The sequence below is a fragment of the Salvelinus fontinalis genome, chromosome 31 (genome assembly GCF_029448725.1).
Source record: "Salvelinus fontinalis isolate EN_2023a chromosome 31, ASM2944872v1, whole genome shotgun sequence".
Lineage (NCBI taxonomy): Eukaryota > Metazoa > Chordata > Actinopteri > Salmoniformes > Salmonidae > Salvelinus > Salvelinus fontinalis.
Genome location: NC_074695.1, coordinates 36,080,720 through 36,106,443, shown reverse-complemented (window position 1 = coordinate 36,106,443; position 25,724 = coordinate 36,080,720). Strand labels below are relative to the sequence as shown.

At 40.1% G+C, this 25,724-nt stretch overlaps 1 protein-coding gene across 3 annotated transcripts in view; it reads left to right on the top strand.

Annotated features, from left to right (window-relative positions):
• The window catches only part of pik3cd (phosphatidylinositol-4,5-bisphosphate 3-kinase, catalytic subunit delta), a 51,108-nt gene extending 27,026 nt beyond the window's left edge, over positions 1–24,082 (top strand). For 2 of the 3 annotated variants that reach the window (XM_055892406.1, XM_055892404.1), the window contains exons 15-23: positions 682–781; positions 3,534–3,712; positions 3,978–4,087; positions 5,448–5,526; positions 7,146–7,313; positions 10,472–10,598; positions 18,502–18,647; positions 19,152–19,284; positions 19,758–24,082. In XM_055892406.1, coding sequence (XP_055748381.1) covers positions 682–781; positions 3,534–3,712; positions 3,978–4,087; positions 5,448–5,526; positions 7,146–7,313; positions 10,472–10,598; positions 18,502–18,647; positions 19,152–19,284; positions 19,758–19,895 — 1,180 coding nt within the window. In that variant the 3' untranslated portion in view covers positions 19,896–24,082. The remainder of the gene's footprint in view (positions 1–681; positions 782–3,533; positions 3,713–3,977; positions 4,088–5,447; positions 5,527–7,145; positions 7,314–10,471; positions 10,599–18,501; positions 18,648–19,151; positions 19,285–19,757) is intronic. The other variant, XM_055892405.1, reaches the window with a different exon arrangement.
• Positions 24,083–25,724: the final 1,642 nt, after the last annotated feature.

Genomic DNA, 25,724 nt, shown 5'->3' with positions numbered 1-25,724 from the left:
GCACTACAGAGGGTGATGTGGACAGCCCAGTACATCACTGGGGCCGAGCTCCCTGCCATCCAGGACATCTATATCAGGCGGTGTGGAAGGAAGGCCCGGAAAATCGGTAGACTACCCAAGCTATAGACTATTTTCTCTGCTTCCGCATGTCAAGCAGTACCGGTGCATCAAGTCTGACACCAACATGCTCTTCAACAGCTTCTATCCCCAAGCAATAAGACTGATAAATAGTCTGTGTAGCTATTTTGTTAGCTATCTGAGTTAACATTGTATCTTTATTGACCTTTTATTTACATCTCTATGCACACTCACAGGGCTCTACACACACAAACACACTCACACTGCTCACTCACACATAATATGCACATACATTTATGCACACCCACTCACGTACAAGCTGCTGCTACTCTGTTTATCTTATATCCTGTTGCCTAGTTACCTTACCCCTATACATATCTACCTCCATCACTCCAGTATCCATGCACATTGTAAATATAGTATTGGAATTGACACTTTATATAGTATGCTTGCTTACCTACTTATTGTAAGCTTACTTATTCATGTGTGTGCGCACCTGGCTGTGGGCACACGTGTGGAACAAGCACTATAACCCTGTATATGAATTGAACACTAAGGTGGTGTTGGTAGAAGTTGTGACAGAAGCTTTTGTTCACACTCCAGGTCAGAAATGCACGTATCCTCGGTCAGTCTGCGTTTCGGCCTGATTTTAGAGGCTTACTGCAGGGGCAACATCTATCACATCAAGAGCTTATGGAAACAGGTGAGCACACCTCGAGACTATATACTTGTTAATTCTTAGACATCTGGCCATGATATTTTACCATGTCTTTTGTACAATGGCCAGATTCCTTAGAAATAGCATGTGTAGAGGACTAGGGGAGACTGGGGGCAATTGTAACATGTTTTGTATTTGACTTTATTGCTCAGAGACCACTCGAACTAGGCCACTAATGTTTTTATATGAGAAACGTACATCTGTCTGCTAATCATTCATACCATTTATAGATCTATGTAAGAAGGTCTGATCACAATATTGATTTTAATCTGAAAAGTCCGGATGTTACATTTGCCGCCGTGCCAGGGGCAATTGTGATAGTAGGTGGGGTCAAATGTAACACCTAAAAAATAAACAAAATAAATGCACTTAACTTGTATAAAATTAATGTTTATGAATTATCATATTATAGACCTACTGTATGTAATAATTTTGCAACAAATATAAGTATTTCTATGTACGTAACCAACATTTACAGGGCCATTCGGTAGCTCTCAAAACATCTGAAATGTCTGATGGTGTCCAGAATATATCTGTTTACAACTTATTTGGCACTGTACAGGACCCCAAGGCTATTTAAACTTAGTAAATGTATAGTTAATGTATAATTCATACAACCTTTTTTTTTTCATAATGTTGCTGCTTGGCTCCAGATCATTTTAACACTGTGTTACAATTACTCCCAACCCAGCAGCCATGACAAAACCTCATGTGCCTAGCAATAGACAACAATAGTGACACATGTCAATCATGCCAATGTTTAGCCAACATATAGTGATGAAAATGTTGCTAGTTTGAATTCTTGGACATTAATGCTCAGGACAGTATAAGAACAATACGACCGGTGGAAAAAACTACATTCACACCTAAAAAACTACATTCACCCCTAAAAAAACAAACATTTGCTCATGAAATGTGCAAATAGTGAGATGTTTTGCTGAAACTTTTCGAGCAGAGCAATAACCTAAATGGGCATGTACTGTGTGAGTTTCATCTCTAGCTTGTTTATGTTTGAAGAAAGTCAAGATGTTACAATTGCCCGGTCTCCCCTACTGGGTTTCTTCCCATTTGAAATGACCAACTAGTAGGTGCAAAAATTAAACAATACAGTTTTGAGCCCAGAACACAAAGAATGATGTGGTTAGCAAGTTTTGAGAATGACACAAATATTAATTTCCACAAAGTTTACTGCTTCAGTGCCTTTAGATATTTTTGTCAGATGTTACTATGGAATACTGAAGTATAGTTACAAGCATTTCATAAGTGTCAAAGGCTTTTATTGACAATTACATGAAGTTGATGCAAAGAGTCAATATTTGCAGTTTTGACCTTTCTTTTTCAAGACCTCTGCAATCCGCCCTGGCATGCTGTCAATTAACTTCTGGGCCACATCCTGACTGATGGCATCCCATTCTTGCATAATCAATGTTTGGAGTTTGTCAGAATTTGGGGTTTTTTGTTTGTCCACCCGTCTCTTGAGGATTGACCACAAGTTCTGAATGGGATTAAGGTCTGGGGAGTTTCCTGGCCATGGACCCACAATATCGAAGTTTTGTTCTCCGAGCCACTTAGTTATCCTTGCCTTATGGCAAGGTGCTCCGTCATGCTGGAAAAGGCATTGTTCGTCACCAAACTGTACCTGGATGGTTGGGAGAAGTTGCTCTCGGAGGATGTGTTGGTACCATTCTTTATTCATGGCTGTGTTCTTGTGCAAAATTGTGAGTGAGCCCACTCCCTTGGCTGAGAAGCAACCCCACACATGAATGGTCTCAGGATACTTTACTGTTGGCATGACACAGGACTGATGGTAGCGCTCACCTTGTCTTCTCCGGACAAGCTTTTTTTCCGGATGCCCCAAACAATCAGAAAGGGGATTCATCAGAGACAATTACTTTACCCCAGTCCTCAGAAGTCCAATCCCTGTACCTTTTGCAGAATATCAGTATGTCCCTGATGTTTTTCCTGGCGAGAAGTGGCTTCTTTGCTGCCCTTCTTGACACCAGCCCATCCTCCAAAAGTCTTCGCTTCACTGTGCGTGCAGATGCACTTCCACCTGCCTGCTGCCATTCCTGAGCAAGCTCTGTACTGGTGGTGCCCCGATCCCGCAGCTGAATCAACTTTAGGAGACGGTCCTGGAGCTTGCTGGACTTTCTTGGGTGCCCTGAAGCCTTCTTCACAACAATTAAACCGCTCTCCTTGAAGTTCTTGATGATCCAATAAATGGTTGATTTAGGTGCAATCTTACTGGCAGCAATATCCTAGCCTGTGAAGCCCTTTTTGTGCAAAGCAATGATGACGGCACGTGTTTCCTTGCAGGTACCATGTTTGACAGAGGAAGAACAATGATTCCAAGCACCACCCTCCTTTTGAAGCTTCCAGTTTGTTATCCGAACTCAATCAGCATGACAGAGTGATCTCCAGCCTTGTCCTCGTCAACACTCACACCTGTGTTAACGAGAGAATCACTGACATGATGTCAGCTGGTCCTCTTGTGGCAGGGCTGAAATGCAGTGAATTATTTTTAGTTGAGATTCAGTTCATTTGCATGGCAAAGAGGGACTTTGTAATTAATTGCAATTCATCTGATCACTCTGGAGTATATGCAAATTGCCATCATACAAACTGAGGCAGCAGACATTGTGAAAATTTATATTTGTGTCATTCCCAAAACTTTTGGCCACGACTGTACTATCCCAAAACTTTATCAATATTCCCTCCTCCTCTTCTCTCTGTGCAGAACGAGGCTCTGAACAAGATGAAGGCTCTGAATGACTTTGTGAAGTCGGGCTGGCAGAAGACGTCACGCCAGCAGATGACAGACGACATGAAGCTGTGTATCAAACAGGAGGCCTACATGGAGGCCCTCTCATACCTGCTGTCCCCACTCAATCCCAGCATCAGGCTCTCAGAGATTTGGTGGGTACCTGACACACACAGATGCAGGCACGCACACACAGACGCACACAAAGATGCAAACAGACAGACACCCAGGAATGCACACACACACGGAAGCATCATGCACCTCCATGTTTTAAGGGCACTGATAGCCACATTCAGTATCTTTTAATTAATTATGTGTTAGAAATTACTATGTTTATTTATTTTTTCTACAAATGGGTAAAATTATATTATATAGGGAGAAGTCTTCTCCCAATGTCAACAAATTTGCTTTATGTTGCAGTGCGGACAGATGCAAGTTCATGGACTCCAAGATGAAGCCCCTGTGGCTCATGTACAAGAACACATGGGTGCAGGGGGACGCTGTGGGCATCATCTTCAAGAACGGAGATGGTGAGAAACCCAAATTACATCCTTGGTCCACATGATACATTTTTTTTAGGTTATATTTTTTATTTGCATTTTTGGGGGGGGGGGGGGGGGGGGCACTGTAATGGTGATCGGTGGTGTTGGTTCTGTATGTCGCCTTAACTATTGTCATATTATATGTACTGTATGAATGACTGTCCTCTTCGTGGGAGTGTGTTAGTCAACTAATGGACACACTTTTAGCACTGTTTAAGTGCTGTTTGGTAGCTTTGTTTGCGCATCTGAAGTGCATCCTTGGTGGTATCCATGGAGCAGTATCCAGATTGAGAGAACCAGGAGCGTCGGGACTAATGTCGAGGCTGGAGAAGAACCACTACTGGCTTCATGGCAATTCCATAGAACTGGAGAGCTAAAGAGACTCACCCCGGACCCTCCAGATTATCCCCAAATTCCGTCAATGTAGCTAGCTAGGTTAATTAGCTGCCTATCTGCTAGCCAATGTCTGTAGCATAGGCTACGCACAGCCCGCTGCTCCATAAAGTATATCAGATATCTTCCTCATCGGGGCGGCAGCGTAGCCTAGTGGTTAGAGCGTTGGACTAGTAACCGGAAGGTTGCAAGTTCAAATCCCCGAGCTGACAAGGTACAAATCTGTCGTTCTGCCCCTGAACAGGCAGTTAACCCACTGTTCCTAGGCCGTCATTGAAAATAAGAATTTGTTCTTAACTGACTTGCCTAGTTAAATAAAGGTAAAAAAAAATTTAAAAAAAATCTAAGATCAGAGACACCGGTTAGCCAACACCATGGAGAGTAGCACTATTTTTTAAGTTTGCTTTTTTATGTTGTGCTATCGTCATCCAGTCAGCCTAGTAGCTAGGTCTACTGTGTGTATCCCCAAGCTACTATGTTTATTTCTTTATTTTCTGAACAACTCCAAAAAGAAGATCCCTTCAAGAAATTCAAGTTATTATGTTAGAAGTTATACCCATTTACTACTGTATTTACCTAATTTATGGCCATGCAGTTATTAGAAAAGATGCAACAAATAAACACTTGTTCATAGATTAATCATTTGCGGTATTATCCCCCACTCCATGGCCCATCGATTTGTGTGTATTGAGTTATGTCGCATTTATATTGGTCCAATGCGGGAATATTAGGTACTGTTACTTGTAAATTGAAAAGTTATGAACTATTTATCTTCAGACCGACCTTTTATCATGCTAATTTTGCGCGCATGCCATCAAGAGCATTAATCATACTGGCCTAAATTGCTAGTCTGGCCACCTGGAGAAAATTCTGTGGAGTCTGCATCTGGGATTATCATCCCATTTCGGTTGGATATAAATGTACCTTTAGCCTGACATAACCTCTATCCTTTCAGATCTCCGACAAGACATGTTGACCCTTCAAATGATCCAGCTGATGGAAATCCTTTGGAAGAAAGAGGGACTAGATCTAAGGTATGTGTTAGCAGCAGGGTTTGGAACCATTTTCCAATCGTTTCGTTCTGAACAGAACCATTATTTTTTTGTTCCATTTCACTGTTCCAACCTGCAAAATAAAGTTCTAAACTGGTTCGAAGCAAAAAAAGTACTGTTCTTTATCATTCCTTTCTGTTCCTTTTTAAACCTCTAAAATACTTTTATATATATAATTTTATTTTTAACATTTAGCTCGACATTAAATTACTTTGTGGATAGAAAAGCGTGCTAAGGAGCGGGAAAGCTATAGCTCAGTGAATTCTTTACATTTGTGATGGAAAGACAAGCGAGAGTGAGTGGAGGAGGCGGCTTGGCATGAAGCACTGGGCATCTTGTGATAACATGCATTATCTAAATTAGGGCCACAGAATTATACCTACAGAGGAGTGGCTTCTATGCAGGAACTTTTAATGACTTCAGAGTTGGCTTATTGTTGGAGCTAGCTAGCTTGTGTGTGCAGAGCGGTACCAGAATTAAAAACACATCTTACCTTTTTGTAGTTAATAAAGCCAATGTGGGGCCTCCCGGGTCTAGGGCACTGCATCGCAGCGCAAGCTGCGCCACCAGAGTCTCTGGGTTTGCGCCCAGGCTCTGTCGCAGCCGGCCGCAACCGGGAGGTCCGTGGGGCGACGCACAATTGGCCCAGCGTCGTCCGGGTTAGGGAGTGTTTGGCCGGTAGGGATATCCTTGTCCCGAGCCCATACGGGAGTTGTAGCGATGAGACAAGATAGTAATTACTAGCGATTGGATACCACGAAAATTGGGGAGAAAAGGGGGTAAAATAACATTTAAAAAAAAAAATTAAAAAAATAAAGCCAATGTGAAATGTGATAATTATAGTATCCCGAACTAGCATTGAAAAAGTTAATCCATTCTTCTCTAATAAAAAATCTCTCCCTATTTTCTGAATCATGCTTGTAATGTAAGTAGACTACAGCTATGCTTCGGAGGGTGAGGGGCAGGTAGCCTACACACATACACTGGCAAAGATTTTCAGCTGGCAGGCAGACCCTGGAAAAAGTTTCTGATTGACAGAGGGGGGGCTTTGCATTGGTGCTTTGTTGCATTTTTTGTGGGATTGCAAAAAAATACTGTAATGTAAAATAACGTCATTAACCGGTTCCCATCCTTTTAAAATAACGGTTCTGTTCCAGAACAGTATAGACCACTTTCGTTCATGGTTCTGATTCTGTTCCTTGAAAAACTGGATTATTATTTCTGTTTTCGGTTCTGTTTCATGAACTGGTTCCAACCCCTGCTTAGCAGTAGACCTAGTTGTGGGTCCAGAGCTGGGTTCAGTGAATCACACTTACAGGATGAGTAACCTTGCTTGAGACCCATTGAAGACCTGCATTAGCCCCGTAAGCTAATACCTAGGGGTTTGCTTGTGGCGCGCAGGAAACCTGGATTTGAATTCAGTAGGTGACATTGCAGTCAAACGGTCCTACATACATACTGGGAACAGGTTTGGGGAAAATTAATATGATGGTTTTGTAACAATGTACTTAGGGCATACAGTTATACGTTATAAATTTTTATGAGCATATAATAGGCCTTATAATGCTTTATGAATTAACTTTTTCTACTGTCTCTGTAAGGATGATCCCCTACGGCTGCCTCTCCACCGGGAACAAGACAGGCCTCATCGAGGTGGTGAAAAACTCAGACACCATCGCCAACATCCAGCGCAACAACAGCAACAGTGCCGCGACTGCAGCCTTCAACAAAGACGCCCTGCTCAACTGGCTTAAATCCAAGAACCCAGAGTAAGTGTGACAGAGACACTGGTCTAGCAGTCATGTCTACAGTGACGGCATGGGTTTGTATCCAGCCTACTGCCCTTTCACACAACCTCTCTCTATCTTTTCCCACTGTTATCCACTATCTCTATCTGTTCAATATACACTGAGTATACAAAACATTAAGAACACCTGCTCTCTCATGACAGACTGACCAGGTGAATCCAGGTGAAAGCTATGATCCCTTGTTGATGTCACTTGTTAAATCCACTTTAATCATTGTAAATGAAGGGTAGGAGACAGGTTAAAGAAGGATTTTTAAGCCTTACTACAATTGAGACATGAATTGTGTAGCATTCAGAGGGTGAATGGGCAAGACAAAAGATTTAAGTGCCTTTGAACAGGGTATGGTAGTAGGTGCTAGGCGCACCGGTTTGTGTCAAGAACTGCAAATCTGCTGGGTTTTTCACACTCAACAGTTTCCCGTGTGTATCAAGAATTTGTGTCCATTTTTAGTGTCCATTCCCCGATGAATTGAGGCTGTTCTGAGGGCAAAATATATACACTGAGTATACAAAACATTAGGACCACCTGCTATTTCCATTATACAGACTGACCATGTGAAGGTGAAGGTTTTTTTTGGGGGGGGGGGGGTTATTAGGAAGGTCTTCCTAATGTTTGGTAAATTTTGTGTAATCTGAAAATATCTTCAACTACACTACCGGTCAAAAGTTTTAGAACACCTACTTATTCAAGGGTTTTTCTTTATTTTTAATAATTTCTACATTGTAGAATAATAGTGAAGACATCAAAACTATGAAATAACACATATGGAATCATGTACTAACCAAAAAAGTGTTAATCTATTTTATATTTGAAATGATTCAAATAGCCACCCTTTGCCTTGATAACAGCTTTGCACACTCTTGGCATTCTCTCAACCAGCTTCATGAGGCAGTCACCTGGAATGCATTTCAATTAACAGGTGTGCCTTCTTAAAAGTTCATTTGTGGAATGTCTTTCCTTCTTAATGTGTTTGAGCCAATCAGTTGTGTTGTGACAAGTTAGGGGGGGTATGCAGAAGATAGGGACCGCCACAGGAATGAAAGACCCAGAGTTACCTATGTTGCAGAGGATAATTTCATTAGAGTTAACAGCATCAGAAATTGCAGCCCAAATAAATGCTTCACAGAATTCAGGTAACAGACACATAACAACATCAACTGTTCAGAGGAGACTGTGTGAATCAGGCCTTCATGGTCCAATTGCTGCAAAGAAACCACTACTTAAGGACACCAATAAGAAGAAGAGACTTGCTTGAGCCAAGAAACACAAGCGGTGGAAATTTGTCCTTTGGTCTGGAGTCCAAATTGGAGATGTTTTGTTCCAACCGCCGTGTCTTTGTGAGACGCGGTGTGGGTGAACGGATGATCTCCGCATGTGTATTTCCCACCGTAAAGCATGGAGGAGGTGTTATGATGTTGACACTGTCTGTGATTTATTTACAACTCAAGGCACACTGAACAAGCATGGCTACCACAGCATTCTGCAACGATACGCCGTCCAATCTGGTTTGGGCTTAGTAGGACTACCATTGACCCAACACAACTCCAGGCTGTGTAAGGGCTATTTAACCAAGAAGGATAGTGATGGAGTGCTGCATCAGTTGACCTGGCCTCTACAAACCCCCGACCTCAACCAAATTGAGATGGTTTGGGATGAGTTGGACCGCAGAGTGAAGGAAAAGCAGCCAACAAGTGCTCAGGCTATGTGGGAACTCCTTCAAGACTGTTGGAAAATCATTCCAGGTGAAGCTGGTTGAGAGAATGCCAAGAGTGTGCAAAGCTGTCATCAAGGCAAAGGGTGGCTATTTGAAGAATCTCAAATATAAAATATATTTAGATTTGTTTAACACTTTTTTGGTTCCATATGTGTTATTTCATAGTTTCATTATTCTACAATGTAGAAAATAGTAAAAATTAGTAAAAACCCTTGAATGATTCGGTGTTCTAAAACTTTTGACCGGTAGTGTATATCTTAGAAAAAACAAATTACAGATAGGGTAGCTCTCAAACATGCTAAACTGGACCTATGATTTGACCTTAGAGGTGAATTGCACCAGCTCTGAGCTTAATAGCTGTTTAAACATCTAAATCCAAGACAATCATACTGGCTAGTTGTGAGAGCGTTTTTGCAGCTGCCTTTGATGGTGGGACCTCAATCCTAATCTCTCATGGATAGACGCACGTAACATAGGATGGTATCGTAGCGTCTGTCAACAGACTGTGGGACGCGACGACTAACAAGGAACTTTTTTTCCAGTGCGCAGATGTTTGTCACTTATCATTTAGACAAATCACGATTTTGCAGGTGAATTCAGGTGTATTCATCTTTTGAATTTTGGAAGGCAAGGGGACATTTGGCCCAATTCTTTGGCTCACAGTTTCCATTTAGTGGGGTGGAGTCTCATTAGTGTCTTTTCTCATACATTTCCCCCAAGAAGCTAATCGAGCATCTGATGCAATTACGCCAAAAAATTACATTTCTGGCTTTGCAGGATTAATCTGGAGGCGAAAGAAACGCACACCTGTTTAGGCGAGGTGCTGGCTAGCGGAGTAGAACACTTGAAAAAGAAAAGGAGAGCCGCACACTCTAGGAGCCCAGATGCAGTCATTTAATAACCTAATAACCAATGTTTCGACAGACAAGCTAAACCTTTAAATAATGTATAAACTATTGGCGTTATATAAGTAATGTTGGGTGGGTGCAGTGCAAGGGCTGGCAAAACAGCTCCACATCACACAGAAGCTGCAAAGTGTTAAAGCCTCTTGGTTAGAATGGAATGGCGAATAGCTGTAATAGTTTAACATAGTGAACCCAATAGACGCCTAGACAGGACCGTGTAACATGGCTGTCAATCATCTGTCACCCTCCGAATCTTCTCTGCAAATATTTAATAGAGCTGTGAGAAAAACCTGCCTCATGCCTCAACTATATTGAGTGAGAGAGAGGGGCAAGTGTGTGCGTGCGTACCCCACTGTTTCCACTTGACTTGGTAATGTGAGAGAAAGAGAGAGAGAAAGGTAAAGAAATATATCATTCAATGGAGGTAAGGGATAAAAGAAAGTGCGGAGAAAGCAAACTGATCCCATGTGGTCTCTACTCTCTCTCATCTATTTTGTCAGCAGGGATAAACTTGACCAGGCCATTGAGGAGTTCACACTATCATGTGCTGGTTACTGTGTAGCCACTTACGTGTTGGGTATCGGAGATCGCCACAACGACAATATCATGATCAAGGAGACTGGGCAGGTGAGATGCACAGGATTTTTTTTTTTTTTAAATGTGTAGATTCTTGATAATTTGTATAAGTCTGATTAGAGTGGGTATTCCTAGTAGGAAAATAACTCATTGTTTATACCTAAGAAACAAAAATGTTTTGCTTTTTTATCTTACACAATTAATCATTCATAAGTAAACCGATAAACACTTATTCTTAGACAGACAATGGAAATGCCAGTAAGTCAGAATAATCACATTTGACCTCTCAAAAACTATGATACTGACTCAACTACATGTGATAGATGGATGGATCGATGGATGGATGGCAAAAGTATATGGACACATGCTCGTCAAACATCTCATTCCAAAATCATGGGCATTAAAATGGAGTTGGTCCCCCCTTTGCTGCTATAACAGCCTCTACCTCTTCTTGAAAGGCTTTCCACTACATGTTGGAACATTGCTGCGAAGACTTGCTTCCATTCAGCCACAAGCATTAGTGAGGTTGGGCACTAATGTTGGCCGATTAGGCCTGGCTCGCAGTCGGACTTCCAATTCGTACCAAAGGTGTTCGATGGGGTTGAGGTCCGGGGCTCTGTGCAGGCCAGTCAAGTTGTTAAACACTGATCTCGAAAAAACATTTCTGTATGGACCTCGCTTTGTGTATTGCCATGCTGAAACATGAAAGGGACATCCCCAAACTGTTGCCACAAAGTTGGAAGCACAGAGTCGTCTATAATGTCATTGTATGCTGTAGCATAAATATTTCCCTTCACATGAACTAAGGGGCCTAGCGCGAACCATGAAAAATAACCCCAGACCATTATTCCACCTCCACCAAACTTTACAGTTGGCACTATGCATTGGGGCAGGTAGCCTTCTCCTGGCATCCGCTAAACCCAGATTCGTCCGTCGGACTGCCAGATGGTGAAGCGCGTGATTCATCACTCCAGAGAACCTGTTTCCACTGCTCCAAAGTCCAATGGCGGCAAGCTTTACACCACTCCAGCCGCGCTTCGCATTTCGGGTGGTGATCTTAGGGTTGTGTGCGGCTGCTCGGCCATGGAGACCCATTTCATGAAGCTCCCGATGAACAGTTCTTGTGCTGACTTTGCTTCCAGAGAAAGTTTGGAACTCTGTAGTGAGTGTTGCAAACGAAGACAGACGATTTTTACGTGCTAAGTGCTTCAGCACTCGGTGGCCCCGTTCTGTGAGCTTGTGTAGCCTACCACTTTGCGGCTGAGCCGTTGTTGTTCCAATACGTTTATACTTCACAATAACAACATTTACAGTTGACCAGGGCAGCCCTAGCAGGGCAGACATTAGACGAACAGACTTGTTGGAAAGGTGGCATCCTATGACGGTGCCACGTTGAAAGTCAATGAGCTCTTCAGTAAGGCCATTCTACTGCCAATGTTTGTCTATGGAGATTGCATGGCTGTGTGCTTGATTTTATACACCTGTCTGCAACGGGTGTGGCTGAAATAGCCAGATCCACTCACTTGAAGGGGTGTCCACATACTTTTGGATGGATAGATACATATGCGTAGTAGTTAGTTCTTACCACAAAATGACACGTCTTACTACACACAGCAATCCTAATTGTCTTGAAAACACAACCCTAGGCAACAGCAGTGACTATGGTCTGGGATCAATGACAGACTCTCTTAGTAACTTCGAAAAGGGAATCAATCACGAGGCAGACATGCCAGAACGTCATCATTCAAAACCAGTGGTGGAAAAAGTACTAAATGTCATACTTGAGTAAAAGTAAAGATACCTTAACAGAAAATGACCCAAGTGAAAGTTACCCAGTAAAATACTACTTGAGTAAAAGTCCCAAAGTATCTGGTTTTAAATGTACTTAAGTACAGTGTTAGAAAAAGTACTCAATCGTCATACTTGCGTAAAAGTACAAAGTAAAAGTAAATGCTATACATCAAATTTCTTATATTAAGCAAACCAGACGGCACGATTATCTTCTTTTTTTTTTATGGACAGACAGGCACAGTCCAACACTCAGACATAATTTACAAACACAGTAGGGATGACAAAGTGGCAGTAGGGATGACAAAGGGTTATATTGATAGATGGCCTAATTCTGTCCTGGTTGAGCATAATAAATGTAATAAGTACTTTTAGGTGTCAGGGAAAATGTATGGAGTAAAAGGTACATTATTTTCTTAAGGAATATAGTGGAGTAAAAGTAAAGGTTGTCTAAAATATAAATAGTAAAGTACAGATACCCCCCAAAACAACTTAAGTAGTACTTTCAAGTATTTTTACTTTCAGTTGAAGTCGGAAGTTTACATACACCTTAGCCAAATACATTTAAACTCAGTTTTTCACAATTTCTAACATTTAATCCTAGTTAAAATTCCCTGTTTTAGATCAGTTACGATCACCACTTTATTTTAAGAATGTGAAATGTCAGTATAATAGTAAAGAGAATGATTTATTTCAGCTTTTATTTTTTTCATCACATTCCCAGTAGTCAGAAATGTCACGTTCCTGACCTTATTTCCTTTGTTTAGTATGTGTTTAAGTGGTCAGGACGTGAGCTGGGTGGGCATTCTATGTTATGTGTTTCTATGTTGGGTTAATTGTATTTGCCTGATATGGTTCTCAATCAGGGGCAGGTGTTTTACGATTCCTCTGATTGAGAACCATATTAAGGTAGGCTGTTCTCACTGTTTGTTTGTGGGGGATTGTCTTCCGTGTCAGTGTTTGTACCACACGGGACTGTTTCGTTTGTCTAGTCTGTTCCTGTTCGTGCGTTCTTCGTTTTATGTAAGTTCTCATGTTCAGGTCGGTCTACGTCATTTTTGTTATTTTGTAATTTATTCAAGTGTACTTCGTGTTTCGTCTTGTCTAAATAAATTCATAATGTATTCATCACCTGATGCATTTTGGTCCGATCCTTGCTTAGACTTAGACGTCCGTTACAAGAAATTTAAATACACTGAATTAGTATTTGGTAGCATTGCCTTTAAATTGTTTAACTTGGGTCAAACGTTTCGCGTAGCCATCCACAAATAAGTTGGGTGAATTTTGGCCCGTTCCTCCTGACAGAGCTGGTGTAACTGAGTCAGGTTTGTAGGCCTCCTTGCTCGCACACGCTTTTTCAGTTCTGCCCACAAATTTTCTATAGGATTGAGGTCAGGGCTTTGTGATGGCCACTCCAATACCTTGACTTCGTTGTCCTTAAGCCATTTTGCCACAACTTTGGAAGTATGCTTGGGGTCATTATCCATTTGGAAGACCCATTTGCGATCAAGCTTTAACTTCCTGACTGATGTCTTGCGATGTTGCTTCAATATATCCACATAATTGTCCATCCTGATGATGCCATCTATTTTGTAAAGTGCACTTGTCCCTCCTGCAGCAAAGCACCCCCACAACATGATGCTGCGACCTCCGTCCTGGTGTTCTTCGGCTTACAAGACTCCCCCTTTTTCCTCCAAACATTACGATGGTCATTATGGCCAAACAGTTATATTTTTGTTTCATCAGACCAGAAGACATTTCTCCCAAAAAGTATGATCTTTGTCCCCATGTGCAGTTGCAAATCGTAGTCTGGCTTTTTTATGGCGGTTTTGGAGCAGTGACTTTTTCCTTGCTGAGCGGCCTTTCAGGTTATGTCGATATAGGACTCGTTTTACTGTGGATATAGACACATTTGTACATGTTTCCTCCAGCATCTTCACAAGGTCCATTGCTGTTGTTCTGGGATTGATTTGCACTTTTCGCACCAAAGTACGTTCATCTGTAGGAGACAGAACGCGTCTCCTTCCTGAGCGGTATGGCGGCTGCGCAGGTACATGGTGTTTATACGTGCGTACTATTGTTTGTACAGATGAACGTGGTACCTTCAGGCGTTTGAAATAGCTCCCAATGATGAACCAGACTTGTGGAGGTCTACAATTTTTTTTCTAAGGTCTTGGCTGATTTCTTTTGCTTTTCCCATGATGTCAAGCAAAGAGACACTGAGTTTGAAGGTAGGCCTTGAAATACATCCACAGGTACACCCCCAATTAACTCAAATGATGTCAATTAGCCTATCAGAAGCTTCTAAAGCCATAACATCTTTTTCTGGAATTTTCCAAGCTGTTTAAAGGCACAGTCAACTTAGTGTATGTAAACTTCTGATCCACTGGAATTGTGATACAGTGAATTATATGTGAAATAATCTCTCTGTAAACAATTGCTGGGAAAATGACTTGTGTCATGCACAAAGTAGATGTCCTAACCGACTTGCCAAAACTATAGTTTGTTATAGTTTGAATTTTTTTTTTCATGACTCTAACCTAAGTGTATGTAAACTTACGACTTCAACTATAAGTACTTCACACCACTGTTAAAAACAAAGTTTGAAGGCAAAACCTTTGCAGTGGTTTTAGTGAAAACAGATGATGCAAACTAGCCACTTAATAAGAATTTATATAATTCATAATAATCTGAAAAGCATTTAAAAAATCGAATGAAATGTTATTTTTCACATGCACCAAAGACAACAGGTGTTTGTTAAATGCTTACTTACAAGCACTTAACCAACAATGCAGTTCAATAAATAGAGTTAAGAAAATATTAACTAAATAAGCTAAAGTAAAAAATAAAATAAAAAGTAACACAATAAAATAACAGTACCGAGGCTATATATATATATATACCGGTACCGAGTCAATGTGCAGAGGTACAGGTTAGTCGAGGTAATTTGTACATGTAGTTAGGGAAAGTGACAATGCATAGATAATAAACAGCAAGTAACATCAGTGTAAAATCAAAGGGTGGGAGGGGGTGTCAATGTAAATAGTCCAGGTGGCCATTTTGTTAATTGTTCAGCAGTCTTATGGCTTGGGGGTAGAAGCTGTTAAGGAGCCTAGACTTATCGCTGCGGTACCGCTTGCCGTGCGATAACAGAGAGAACAGTCTATGACTTGGATGACTGGAGTCTTTGACAATTCCTCTGACACCGCCTAGTATATAGGTCCTGGATGGCAGGAAGCATGGCCCCAGTGATGTACTGAGCCGTACGCACTACCCTCTGTAGCACCTTATGTTTGGATGCTGAGCAGTTGCTATACCAGGCGGTGATGCAACCGATCAGGATGCTCTCAATGGTGCAGCTGTAGAACTTTTTGAGGATCTGGGGACATATGCCTAGGGCTGTTGCGGTGACCACATTACCGTCACACCAGCGGTCACGAGTCACGAAGGCAGTCAAATTCCACATGACCGTATAGTCACAGTGATTAGGCTTCTCCTAGCTCTGATGCTGCTGCTGGTCATTAGTAGCCTACCAAACTTGCTTAACTGCCTGTTACTCAGCACTCTATTGTCCCTCTAATCACTCTGACATCAATGCAAATGTATTTGAAAATCTAAACAAACACTTCATGAGAGCCCATTGGGCAACATTTCTATAGGCTATGCAATTGCGGGAGAAAACAGTGATGGCCGCTAATAAAAAGACGAGAATCCCATCAGCTTTCTATAGGCTAGACCTACTATATTTATTTCTCAACTTTCCTAATATTAAGCACATTGCTTATATTTACAACAGGAGTATAGCCTACCTGGCTGGCATGAAAATAAACTACGGGGAAAATCGTCCTCCATTCGCTATTTAAGTGCATAGATGACAGATGTTTCGATACAGGTGCATGATAATGGTGCATTCTAAATCAAAACAAATTTCACACATATATTATTTAGTATATGTAAAGACAAGATGAAATCAACAATAGTCTGATGGGTGACAATATTAGCCTATCAATTGTGAATTATATATTATCACTTGTGAATAATGCCCAGCATAAGAAACAATGTCTTTTTAAAAACATTTTGGAATCATTGTCGCACATCTCATGTGTTTTTAATGAGATTTGTATCACAACTAAAGTGGCCACAACTTCTTAAAATTAAGCACATGAATTTGTTTTACAAGCCTAGCTGGCATAGATAAGCAGCGCTGAGTTTCAAGTTTGGGGAAGATCATTTTCACCATAAAAATGCACCTTTATAATATTAGCATGACATGAATAATTGCATTTGCAGTGACTTTTGATAATGCCGTTTTCCACTAATGGAACATTTGCGCTTATAGCTGACTACCATGTGCGCATTGCTGCGCTTATAATTTGAAGAAATAGCCTAATAGTTTATCAACATTTTAAGCTAAACTTTCTGATCTGTTGCGTCATCCACATTGCATAAAAACAGTTTTTTTGATGCTAGTGGTTGTATTAATTTGGGGTCTATCGCATCCCACAACTGTCCCAGACTGTTTGGAATATTTGTTTATTGCACAGAATAGAATAGTTTGACTTTTGTGCTATGGGGATAGTAGATTGACATGGGCTAGTGCTTTTGCTGTTCGTTAGGCCTACTCATCTTGTTGGCTGATGAAAAGTAAATGTGGACAGTTCTTCCAAGATCTTCTCTATGCACCTCGGAATGGAATAAGCACGTGCGGAGTTGCATCCCCAATGTGTCTCTGCACTTGTAGCCTGTGAGAAAGATCTGATCACATGATGGAGTGCGCAGCCCTCAGGGAGAAGGGCACAACGGTCACTGGCCGCAAAAGGCCTAGATTCTTTTTAAGGTGCATTACGTCCACACAAAGGGGATGCTGCCGTGAAATTCTAGGCATTATCAAGTCCTTGTCAAATTGTGAATGAATGACTGATGTAGTGTCTACAGGCTGCACAAAAAACAGAGCAGAGTTTATGCCATTCAAACTACTTTTTTCAATTCATAATTAATCGCATCATGCAGCCATACAATGTATTAAAAATCAAAACATACAGTACCAATCAAAAGTTTGGGCACACCTACTCATTACAGTTTTTTTAATACTATTTCCTACGTTGTAGAATAATAGTGAAGATGTCAAAACTATGAAATAACATATATGGAATCATGTAGTAACCAAAAAAGTGTTGAACAAATCTAAATATATTTATATTCTTCAAAGTAGCCACCCTTTGCCTTTATGACAACTTTGCACACTCTTGGCATTCTCTCAACCAGCTTTACCTGGAATACCTTTTCAACAGTCTTGAAGGAGTTCCCACATATGCTGAGCACTTCTTGGCTGCTTTTCCTTCACTCTGCGGTCCAACTCATTCCAAACCATCTCACTGGTACTTTCTGATTTAGTTTTTGCTTGTAAGCAGGAATCAGGATAGAATTATGGTCAGATTTGCCAAATGGAGGGTAAGGGAGAGCTTTGTATGCTTCTCTGTGTGTGGAGTAAAGGTGGAGTTTTTTCCCTCTGGTTGCACATGCTGGTAGAAATGAGGTAAAACGGATTTAAGTTTAAAGTCCCCAACCACTAGGAGTGCCGCTTCTGGATGAGCATTTTATTGTTTTCTTATGGACTTATACAGCTCGTTGAGTGCGGTCTTAGTGCCAGCATCCGTTTATGGTGGTAAATAGACGGCTACGAAAAATCTGGTAGATAGTGTGGTCTATAGTTTATCATGAGGTACTCTACCTCAGACGAGCAATACCTCGAGACCTCCTTAATATTAGAAATCGCGCACCAAATGTTATTGACAAATAGACACACACCACCAACCGTCGACTTACCAGACGTAGGTGTTCTGTCGATGCACGGACAACCCAGCCAACTGAATATTATCTACGTCGTCGTTCAGCTACGACTCGGTGAAACAAGATATTATTATTTTTTATGTCCCGTTGGTAGGATAGTCTCAAGCGGAGATCATCCAGTTTATTTTCCATTTAATGGCTTGTTCATGAGTTATACTTGTGTTACCAACATATTTAATCTGATCCATTTTTAAGACCTCACTTGCCTGCAGCTACAATGGGAATCTCGAATAATGATGTTTCATAATAATGTTTGGATGGTGTGGAAAACGTCTGTTAATCTCTTGCTTGTCTTCCCTCTTTTTTTCTCTTTTAGCTGTTCCACATTGACTTTGGGCACTTTCTGGGAAACTTCAAGAGCAAATTTGGGATCAACAGGGAACGTGTGCCTTTTATTCTGACGTACGACTTTGTCCACGTCATCCAACAAGGGAGGACTAACAACAGTGAGAAGTTTGAAAGGTAAAACATTAAATCTATCTATCTCCTATCATGTGTTCAATTCCCGCTGGGGCCAACCATATGAAAAATGTATGCACGCATGACTGTAAGGGTCTTTGGATAAAACCGTGTGCTAAATGGCATATATTGTGTTATATAGTATTATATTGTATTGTATTTATATTGCATTATATATTGTTCATTTCCAACACTGTATTGTCTCTGTTAATATAGAGTTGTGCCAAGATAAAAAATAAAAGAGAAAGAAACATAATGATGTTTTACGAATCTGTCACCGTATTCATATAATTCCATTTGTTGTTTTGTTTTTACTCCAAATCAGAGACTTGGGCACATCCAGTCATCTTAATGTATTTGTCAATCTCATATTATTGGTGATTTGTTAGCACCCAACTGTGAATACTTTGACTTATACCTGTACGTACTTATATAACCATGCATACTTATTTTACGGTGAAGCTCCATGATAATGGTGTGGTACCTCTCGTATTGTGCCACCAACAGGTTCAGAGAGTGCTGTGAGCAGGCCTATAAGATCTTGTGTCGCAATGGGACTCTGTTTGTTAACCTGTTTGCCATGATGAAAGCAGCCGGACTGCCTGAGCTGAGCTCCTTCAAGGACATCCAGTACCTAAAGGTCAGAGGAGCGCCTCCTTTTATTGCTGGATATGTTGAACGGAGCATTATGTATACTGTAGTACATCACTCAATGATTTATGCTATTTTACACTTGTTAGTTCCTCTAGTTTTAGCCACAGTAGTCAGATAATGTCTATGCAAGGTCCTACACTTGAGATCGGTGTCCTTTTCAAAATATGGTTATGATTTGGTGATGGTTACAAGGATACGTCTGCAGCTACTAATGATGGTGATGATGTCGATCACTAGTGCGATTGGTGATGATGATGTTGGTTGCAAGGACCTCAATGATGGTGATTATGATCATGTTGATGGTGGTGGTGGCAGGGACCTTGCTAACAATGATGATGATAATCTAATGATCATGATATCAATATTGATGATGATTACCAATATAGTAATGTGAGTTGTTTTAAATGGTAAAGGCACATCTGTCATCCTTCTGTTGTTCTTGTCTCACCCTTTTCTAAGGACTCATTGGCTTTGGGGAAATCGGAAGAAGAAGCGCTGAAGAATTTCAAAGTGAAGTTTAACGAAGCTCTGAGAGAGAGCTGGAAGACCAAGGTGAACTGGATGATGCACTCTCTAGCCAAAGATAGCAGACTTTGAATAAAAGCCACTGCCCCGGAGAAGCATTCTGAACCTTAATACCCCTGATTTGTTGATCTAATCAGGGTTTTCAGCTTATGGAGCCAAATGGAATGAAAATGCACTGAAGTCTTTGTCGTAAAATAAGAGCATTTGGCAATGTTTTACAGATGTTTACACCTGACTGGCAGTCATGCTTATGGTTTATGAACTGATGCAAAACTGCAAGTACTTGTTGAAAGTCACATTTCATCGGGAGTAATTTCCATTGTTACTAAATCATACAGACAGTACAGCGTTGAAAATCATTTGCACGTGGGCACACCCCGTGTCAACCAGACCTATCACCACATGAACAGTGCCCTGAAAGTGACCATCTCAAACCAAATTGGGAGTAAACAACGTAATAATGATGCCTAATGAAACAATGTATCAACATTTTGTCAGGAGAGTAGTAAGAGAGAGGAGTTAAATTATATGTGAAATACTGTAATAGGAGATTGATTAATGATGATGATGCCATTGATTAAATTTCTTGATAAGTTGTTTGCATTGATTGTACTTAAATGACCAGGCCAGAGAGAGGTACGTAGGACCTCAAGTGTTTCATGCGGTTTACATTCATTCTAGGATTATTTTTTATTTTTTTACTTTTGAATTTTATTATTTTCATTGAAATATATCCTCTGCTGTACAGTGAGCTCCAAAAGTATTGATACAGTGACACGTTGTTTTGCTGTTTTGGCTCTGTACTCCAGCACTTTGGATTTGAAATGATACAATGACACTGAGGTTAAAGTACATACTGTCAGCTTTAATTTGAGGGTATCTTCATCCATATCGGGTAAACCGTTTAGAAATTACACCACTTTTGTAAATAATCCCCCCATTTTAGGGGACCCTAAAGTATTGGGACAAATTAACTTATGTGTATTTAAGCAATAAAAAGTGAAGTAGTCGGTCCCATATTCATAGCGCGCTGTGACTACAAATTGTTTGGATGCATTTGCTGTTTGTTTTTGTTGTGTTTCAGATTATTTTGTGCCCCTATTAGAAATGAATGGGAAATAATGTATTTGGGGGGATGATATTTGTGCATCTGTAAATTTCTCACTCATCATTATTCATGACTCATTCAGAATTATCTGTAATCATGGTAGCAATCCACATTAATGTAGAAGTGTTTAAAAACATATTATATTCTTATTTACAATAAAAGCGACTCCAAAATGACTCTACATTATTTACCATCAATTTCTATTGGGCACAAAATAATCTGAAACACAACCGAAACAAACAGCAAGGGCCTCCAACAAATGTGTAGAGTCACAAGCTTGATGTTGTCATTGTGTGCTATGAATATGGGACCAAATACTTAACTTTTTACTACTTAAATACACAAGTGAATTTGTCCCAATACTTTTTGTCCCTTAAAATTGGGGGACTATGTACAGAAAGTACTGTAATTTCTAAACAGTTAACCCAATATGGATGAAAATACCCTCAAATAATTAAAGCTGACAGTCTGCACTTTAACCTCATAGTCACTGTATAATTTCAAATCAAATGTGCTGGAGGACAGAGATAAAAACGAAACAATTTGTCACTGTCTTAATAGTTTCGGTGCTCACTGTATTTAAAATCTTGAAAGTGTGTTAAAGGTTTTTGTACAAAGAATCAAGCTTTCTTTGTAAAGGTACTTTTTAGGTTTTGCCATGATAATGTTATGGAATACGGCCTTATTTGTCTATTGTGTATGTATGAGATTTTGCCATCTGGGATGTTTTATATCTTGTGGAATGAGATACCCCAGTCTGTTGTTTGGAACAGAGATAGAGTCAAGAGTATATTTCCTTCAACAACATTGCATTCCAGCCCTGCTCCTACATAAGTAAAGCAAGACGTTTTGCCAGCCAGGATTTTGAGTCACTGCTACTTGGCCATTTAACTCAGGAGTTGAAATTCATACGGTCTTGTCAGAGACTATTACGCGAGACCCAGACACTGGTGCCAGGACTCAAGCCGAAAACTTGGACAGTGATCCCCAGACCAAGTGATCTTGAGCGGTTCTTCAGACCAAGACCACAAGTTTGAGTCTATAATAAATGTATAATAAGCCATAGCTCTTTATCTCAAGTGTCGCTCTTAAATGTCTCTATGTGGTGTCATTATACATAAGCTACCATGCTACATGCTGTGAAATGATGTAGGGTAGATTCTCATGATAGATCAGTTGAATTGATCTACAATACCTTGAAGAAAATGCAGGGACGGTTCTGTATGTTTTAGCTTACAGATATGCACTGTATGTTGTCCCCAGTGGCAGTCCTGACCTATGTGCCTATCTATGTCTTTTACTTTTATGCTTGAGAAAATTATTCTTGAAAAGAATACTGTACATACCTAGCGGGCTTTATCTCTCTCATCTCAAAATGCTGTGTCAATACTGTGTAGAGTGACTGATGTTCTGTGAAAACAAACCATGATATTACTGTATTAATGTACATTTGTCGTTGAATTATGCATTCTGTATCTATTCTCTCCTGATCAGAGTATACTGTGGACAGAATCCACTAATAATTGTTTTAACCATAGGATGTGTGTGTGTGGGGGAAAATAGTTGCTATTGGACACTGGTGCCTATTTAATTGATTTATCTTGTATGTCCATGTATTTTCTGTTGCAGTTTGCAAACAAGGGTGAATTGTAAAACATAGGGCATTGCTGTGTGGAACACTGAAAAGCATGCATTGAAGAAGAGCTTTTATATGCATTCCATTGCTTAACCTGCTCAGTAATATCTGCACTGAATGTTAATATAGCCAGTTAAAATGATATTTTAATAAATTACTATGTTTTAGTATTTTGTTCATTAGTCCACAATCCCCATCTCTTGTATTTGCATGTCAGCAGTCAACTTTTCAAGATGGAGCACTTTCAGTACAGAGTAAAAACTGTGATTATGCGTTTATCTTGAAAACTTGACTGCTGACATGCACCATTTGCGGGGGTGTAGTCAAAAACAAGATTTTAAATATATTTTCACACTGAGGTTGGAATAATACTGGGAAAATTATGAAAATGCCCTTCTAGTTTGAAAAAAACACCTGAAATATCAGCCTGTTATGGTGGGATGGCGTTTTGGCTGCCTGGTGACATCACCAGGTTAATTAGTCCAAATTTCTCTGCCAATAACATCTAGGTTTCTGTTTTTACCACCCCATTCCCAGACAGTCCTAACAAAATTCTTGCTTGAGAAATTGCACTTTGCTAAGAAGCAATTTTTGTTTCTTTTTGACTACTTTAATTGAAAACAATCACAGTAAGGTATTTAATTGTTACCCAGAAAGGATTTGATATTGAGATAAAAACGTCTGCATTGGACCTTTAACAGTGGAATAATGAATAAATTACCAATAGTTTTTGAGTAAAGTGATCCTTTAAGGCTACCGTCCTGTAGTTTTTTTCTCCAACCCCAATCTACTGCAACGGGTTGGATTGAATACCTACAGGAGTGTAGCTCTCCAGGAACAGGGTTCGAGATAACTACTTGAAGGGTCTTCCAGAATACCCATATTTCCAGAATAGACATATATTTTTAAAGGCCAGTGTGGAGCAAGATGTCTTTGTTAGGCATATGTGCCTTTTTGGTTTTCGCTATTGTTAATCTTTATGTGCTGTGAAATACATGACCGTGTCTTTATTATTATTACGACTATCATTATCATCAATATTATTGTCATCATTATCATTTCAAGCTTTTTAAAATTATGGTGAACAGCCTCTGTGCTTTTCATTGCAGCATCTTTTTATGATCAAATATATTTGTATTTATGACAAGGGCTCTGAACATGTGCAATGAAAACAAAAAAATAGGAATTTGAGAACCATAGTTAATTTCCCATGAATCTTGTGCTCGCAAGTATACTGGATTGTCTGGAAATGTATCCCTGCTTTTGAACTCCCTGAATCAATTATCTGAATGCGTAATGCTATTAATCAATGTTTTACCATCATGAAGTTCAAGTGATAGACTCAAACATACTGTGTTATACCTATTCAAGAGTAATGCGCTTTATGGCTCTTTCAACTCAACACAAATACACTGTAGACTTGAAGGAGGGAGGGCCTTTGTTTTTAATTTGGCATTTGCTAATTTGTTTAAACCGTGTGGAATCAAGTTTGTGAAATAAAAAGGGGACACTGTACCTTGTGTAGGCCAATTACTATTACTAATAATCCTCATCTGTTGTTCAGAAATAAGCAGTCGTTAAAAATATCCACATCCCTATAGACGGGTTGGTTGTTTAGCAAACAAAACCGTTGCGTGTACAACCATTGGGCAAAATCGACAGGGTTGGCTTTGATTGTTGACATGAAAACTATATTTTGTCTCCAAGGTTTATTGAAAACAGAAATACATTTGCACTTGAGCACTTGTCTCTCCCATACATCGTTACCGTTGTTGGTTACCTAGTTTGCGAATTTTAGCCATATTAGCATAGACGTGACATTAATCAAAACACATCAAAACAAGACATGGTATCTAATCAAGAACAAGATATAAAATAAAGCTGCAAGCAGCAATTCTGGTATTCAGCTGTGGGCCTACTGTGCCACCATTAGGACAAATTGGACATCACCCTAGGATGAGCTACTTCTGTGCTGCTAACCAGACTTGGCCAATATCAGAACTCAAAATCAAACTGATCATGCTATATGCTTTTGATGTATTTTTGACTATTTTGTATGATATTGACTACTTTAAACATCTTCTCCAGAACCGCTGGACTGATGGACACATTTTGTGCATCGCATCGATGGATGCACATCTTAAAACACAATATTTTCCAGGACTAGCTGAAACAATATGGCCACTATAAGCCAATGAGCTTGCACAAATGTTTTTTCCTGTCCAACTGCGCCACCATGCAGCCAAACTGAACTATAGTTTACAGGTTAGCTAGACACATCCCTGAGCATGTGTGCCAAAAGTTCATCCTGAGTCAAATTGACCAAGAGATATAAACATGTGCCTGTTATAGCGCCACCATGTGGTCCATCTGAATGTGCCCTCTTATGTTGAGTCTTCAGTGTTTGGAACTTTTGTACCAAGTTTTGTTACAATACGAAAATCCATATCTGATTTATATGGATTTATGTTTCAGACCACGCCCACGTGAATGTTTATTGGTCATGTCGTTTGAGATGTTAGCCTGGAAAATATTGCGTTGCGAGACCTTGGTCTATAGATACTATATATCACGTTTTGTGCAGATCCTTCATTCGGTGCTAGAGGAATAGCATTTTTAATGTTTTTCACACAATTCTAAATGGCGAAAAATCCTTCATGGCAGACCTTATTGGTCCTATAGCAAATGTGTTCCTTGTGAGCAGAGGGACCTATGTACCGAATTTCATGACTCTAGGACACACAGCATGAGGGCGTTCGCTTTCCAAGTTTGCATTTTCAATTGTTTGTTATAGCGCCACCATGTGGCCAATTGGCATCGCATGAGAGGGTGTGGCCCATGGTCCTTTACCATCATGCAAAATTCACGGGAATTAGATTTTTTTAAACTAAATTGACGGAATTAGTATAATAATAAATGCCAAAAAATACAATAGAGTTTCATCAGCTTTGCTGTTGAACCCCCAACTAGCTGACATGAGCCACCTATGCTTCCCTACATGACAGCTTGTCGCTATCTATCTTGCCATCCAGAATCACAACACACGGCCTTCTTCCCCATTGAAGCTTGCGCATAGTTTTCGTGACGTCAGCTAACCTGTCTATGTATTACTTAAATGATAAGTAATAATGCATAAAAAAAGTCATAGTCACAAAAT